The sequence below is a fragment of the Diuraphis noxia genome, unplaced genomic scaffold (assembly GCF_037042655.1).
Source record: "Diuraphis noxia isolate RWA-SAM2 unplaced genomic scaffold, SU_Dnox_SAM2 contig0002, whole genome shotgun sequence".
Taxonomy (NCBI): domain Eukaryota; kingdom Metazoa; phylum Arthropoda; class Insecta; order Hemiptera; family Aphididae; genus Diuraphis; species Diuraphis noxia.
Window position 1 is genome coordinate 29,906,313 of NW_028301712.1, and position 4,910 is coordinate 29,911,222.

At 28.5% G+C, this 4,910-nt stretch overlaps 1 protein-coding gene across 2 annotated transcripts; it reads left to right on the forward strand.

The window, feature by feature from the left end:
• The first annotated feature begins 265 nt into the window (after nt 1-265).
• On the forward strand, nt 266-3,320 carry RpL26 (ribosomal protein L26). 2 transcript variants are annotated; one of them, XM_015511912.2, is made up of 4 exons: nt 266-426; nt 616-797; nt 2,929-3,069; nt 3,132-3,320. In XM_015511912.2, the coding sequence occupies exons 2-4, from the start codon at nt 630-632 to the stop codon at nt 3,282-3,284; spliced, it is 462 nt and encodes a 153-aa protein (XP_015367398.1). In that variant the 5' UTR covers nt 266-426; nt 616-629; the 3' UTR covers nt 3,285-3,320. The 2 variants fall into 2 exon arrangements, with proteins under 2 accessions (XP_015367398.1, XP_015367399.1); XM_015511913.2 differs by having other exon boundaries at nt 381-502.
• The last annotated feature ends 1,590 nt before the right edge of the window (nt 3,321-4,910 follow it).

Genomic DNA, 4,910 nt, shown 5'->3' on the forward strand with positions numbered 1-4,910 from the left:
TATATATATATATAGACGAATATATTAGTATTAATATTATATTACGAACAGCGATGATGTAGGTAAGTATTTTGGATTAAATTAATTTGCAGTTTCTATTTTTGTCACCTAGTATACTTGCCGATGGAAGGAAATTTAGACTCAGAGAACCAGGGTAAGACTTATTAAAATTTAAAAGCCAGAGTGTAGCAAAGAGTCTAAAAAAAATCTTGTTCCTATTTTTCGAACGTCTTTGGCGAGCCAACATCCGATGAATGAATGATGATAGCCGGCGACCACGGTTATCGCGTTGGCCGTTCCTAACATCAGTCTTATGCGTTGTGTTTACAACCTTAAATACAACACTCTCGGTGTAGTCCGTAAACGTAACATCTGATTACACTACTTTTCGCTCGAACGTGATTTTGAGCGTCGCTGCAGAGTTTGGTAAGTACGAAATTTTCATCCGTTCTGATCGTGATACTTGCAAGCTTTTGGCGTAGGAAACTCTCGTCACCGCTTCGTTAGTATCGTAGTGGGTTTCGATTTCACCGATCTACCCGAACGTCAAATTTATTTTCACGATACGAAAACCGTGACTTATCGTACTCATCTACCACATTCGTTTCGTTTCAGATACCTGCCCAAACATGAAGTTCAACATTTACAAAACGTCTTCGAGACGCAAGTCCCGCAAATTACACTTCACAGCTCCGTCGCACATCAGACGTCGCATCATGTCGGCGCCTTTGTCCAAAGAGCTGAAGAGCAAGTACAACGTTAAGTCTATGCCCGTCCGCAAAGACGACGAAGTCCAGGTCTGTGAACTTATAACTTAGATTTAAAGACTTATTTTGTGTTCGCCGAGTTTACAATTATTCTTCATGAAACAGATTTATTTTTTTTTAGATATTAAACCGTTGAATCGTATCATATTCTTAGAATGTATTTTCATTTGTTGTCATTCAATATTTTATAACTTTAATATTTTGTAAGATTTCATTGATTAATATCAAGACTCAATTATTTATGTGATGGTATTGGTTGCTGACAATTAAAAATTAATCTTTCATTCTGTGCATTTCTTTTGGGAAGTACTAAATTTGACTTTTTGAAGGCAATATATATAGGACAAACTTTATGTAAAATATTTAAATACCTTATATAGTAGTTGAGGTTGTTCCATTTGTTTGAAACAAAATAATAAGTACAACCACTTTCATATTACAGTTTTTGTAACATATTGTTTAATTGTGAGAGTTTTGTGTTTAATATTATTATAAGGACACTAGTCGAATATCATTTTAAATACTCAAATGTGTTACATACCATTCGTATACAATATTACAAGTGTTGTTACATTTAAAAATAGACTTGCTCTTAACTATACAGGGTTATTCTTATGAGTGGGTACACTATTTATCTCGAAAAGTGTTTAATTTTTTCAAAATATTTTTTACATGGTTTTAAGTTGTTAAAAAACCAACGTTTTTATTAAAAAAATTATATTTTTAAATATTTTTTATCCTTATCATTTTTTAAGTTTTTTACTCTTTTGAATGACAACATAGAGTTTTAATTTCATATTCCAAAGCAGAATATTTTTCTAAGTATTTTGATACATAGAAATCGAATTTGGGGCTAGTAGTTTATGAGTTATAACTGTTATAAGTATTTAAAGTTTAGACAAGCGGAGTAGTGGACAAATATTTTGCGGGGTAACCCCGTACCACTCCACTCTGCCAATCTAAACTTTAAATACCTATAACTCATAAACTACTAGCTCCAAATTCGATTTTTATATATAAAAATACTTAGAAAAATATTCTGCTTTGGAATATTAAATTAAAACTCTGTTGTCATTCAAAAAAGTAAAAAACTTAAAAAAATGATAAGGATAAAAATATAATTTTTTAATAAAAACGTTGGGTTTTCAAGAACTTGAAACCATATAAAAAATATTTTGAAAAAAGTCAATACTTTTCGAGATAATTAGTGTACCCACTTAAAAGAATCACTCTGTATAGTATATTCCTTAGTTATACTCAAATTTATGCTGCAAAACTATCCTTTGAAACAGGAAGAATAATAAGTTTAAGCATTTTTGTGTTAAAGTTTTTGTAACACAATTATTATAACTATAAAAGTTTTTTCTGTTATAATGCTATTTTAAAGGCTTTGATTATTTGATATTTCTTAAAACAAACTTATTTAATTGTCTGAATTAATGTACTTTTTAATCATCAGATGTATTTAAACTGATGAAGCAAAACCATTCTTTGAAACAGACGAATAACAAGTACAATTAATTTTTTGTTACAGTTTTTGTAGCGGAATTTTTGATCGTAGGAGTTTTATCTGTTAAATGATATTATTAAGGCTCTGATTAAATACTGTTTGAAGTAATTAGCTTACATGTAAACTTAGGTTTTACTATTTATAATTTCTATACCTAATAATATGTATAAAAACTTTTTCTCTAAACTATCTATTTTTATAAGTACTTAAACTGATGAAGCAAAACCATTCTTTGAAACGGACGAATAACAAATACAAACAATCTTGTGTTACAGTTTTTGTAGCACAATAATTGATTGTATGAGTTTTATCTGTTAAATGCTATTATTAAGGCTCTGATTAAATACTTCAATGTTTTACAAAGTGTATTATTTTAATGTTAAATAGTACATATAACTATTTGCTTTATATATTATAATTCCTTTGATTTATGTGATGAAGCAAAACCATTCTTTGAAACGGACAAATAACAAATACAATTGTTTTTCGATTACAGTTCTTGTAGCCGAATGAATGATTGTAGGAGTTTTATCTGTGAAATGATAATTCTAAGGCTCTGATTAAATAATAAAATTAAATCATTTACTTTAAACTATTTATAGTTCTATTATAGCTTACACTATTATTAAATCTATATTTTCATATTTTTAGGTTGTAAGAGGACATTTCAGAGGTCAACAAGTTGGCAAAATTGTCCAAGTGTACAGAAAGAAATATGTCATTTACATTGAAAGGATTCAACGTGAGAAAGCTAATGGTGCAACTGTTTATGTTGGAATCCATCCTTCAAAGGTATTATTAGAACTTGTTATTTGCTTGTTAAATATTCTATATATTTTCATACCATTCTGTAGTGTGTCATTGTTAAACTGAAGTTGGACAAAGACCGTAAGAAGATCCTCGACAGGAGAGGCAAAGGAAGAGCTCAAGCATTGGCTCTTAAAGGAAAAGGAAAATACACCGAAGAATCTGCAGCAGCAGCCGCGATGGAAACATCATCATCGTAATAGTTATGACTTTTTCAATAAAAAACATAAAACAAATATTGTTTCTGTATTTGTTTTTTAATACCCTTAATTTAGTACCAACTTGAGGTACTTCTTTTATAATAAAATTGTGTTTTAAGCTCCTAATGGTAAGGTGTTCATTATATTTCAGTCTTAAAATTATCAATATTCAATTAATATGATAGCTAAGAAATATTAAAAATGAAAGGTGTATAAAAAAAAGTTGCATGAAATGTAATTTTTAGATAAGAAAACCTATAGAGAACTCAAGATTATATTTTCAAGCCTTTAAAAAAATGAAAGAAATTAACATTTTAATTATTTTGTTAAAATTTGAAGTTGAAGGAATATAAAAAGTGTGTTTGTGTTGTGCTCAATTTCTACTTATAGGGCTCCACGAGAACTCATTGAAATGAATTATAATTTTGACAGGGATACTCTTATTAAATATTATTTAATAGGGCCTGTAAAAACCTACAGTGCGGGGTCCTAAATTTGACGCGGGGAGCCTGACTGCTAATGTTATATCTAAATTGATGTATTAAATATAATTATTATTCTTGTTTTACTTCAAGATTTGACCAAGTATAACATTTTTATAAATATAGTAAACAAGTTAAAATATTTATATTTTTAAGTGATGGAAAGTGATAGTGGTCAGTAGGATGTTTCAAAGTTTAAAGTTCTATCTTCTGTGGGTAAAATTGTTTAAGTTGAAACAATGAGCAAATTAACAAAATTGGTTTAGGATATATCATTATTTTATAGTTTGCCAAGAGTTAATATTTGAACTATCTAAAAAAATTCTATGGTTTTATACTTAATTGTTATGAACTACTAAACTACTAAACACAAAACTACAATATAGGTACCATGATTCTGGTGAATTGGGTTAACTTTTGAACTTCAAACATAGGTCTGTAATAAAATTAAACCAAACACTGAGTATTTGATGACAATATTTTTGTTTTTAATTGGTGTAAGAATAATCTTGGATTTACTTTTTCAGTTTGGTATAGGTAGGATTTTGGTAAGTGGATAAAGCGAGGATAATTATTACGAACTCAATATAATATGTTCTATAATAAATAAAAATTGGTAACGGGAACTTGTTAATATATCTAATTTTTAATTTTAATAAAAATTTGTTAAGTAGGTACTAAAAAAGAAATTAAGCGATTTTTTTTTAGTGGTTTATAATAAATATTTTTTAATATAGATACCATGAACTAAAGTATATTATACTTATACAACATAACAATTAATAATATATTAACATATAACATGGATACATCATTATCATGATGTTCCGAGGTGATAAATACAATATGAAAACCTCGGTCTTTGAAGAATCTTCTAAGCCCGTGATGAAAAACGTGATACTTTAGTGGCGCCCATGACAATATATTTTATAATGGTGGCACCTTAGACCATAGAGTAATATTACTCTATGCCTTAGACCTTTTACTCATCTAGGCTGTATAATATTTCATACTATATAAGTATATATAAATTATTAAGGTCTATATTATGGTTGGCATTTTGATGAAAACTGAAAACAATTCTTATCTCAACCGGCTTTATCTTTTATCACAATCGATAACAACAAATTAAAGTACTGAAGTG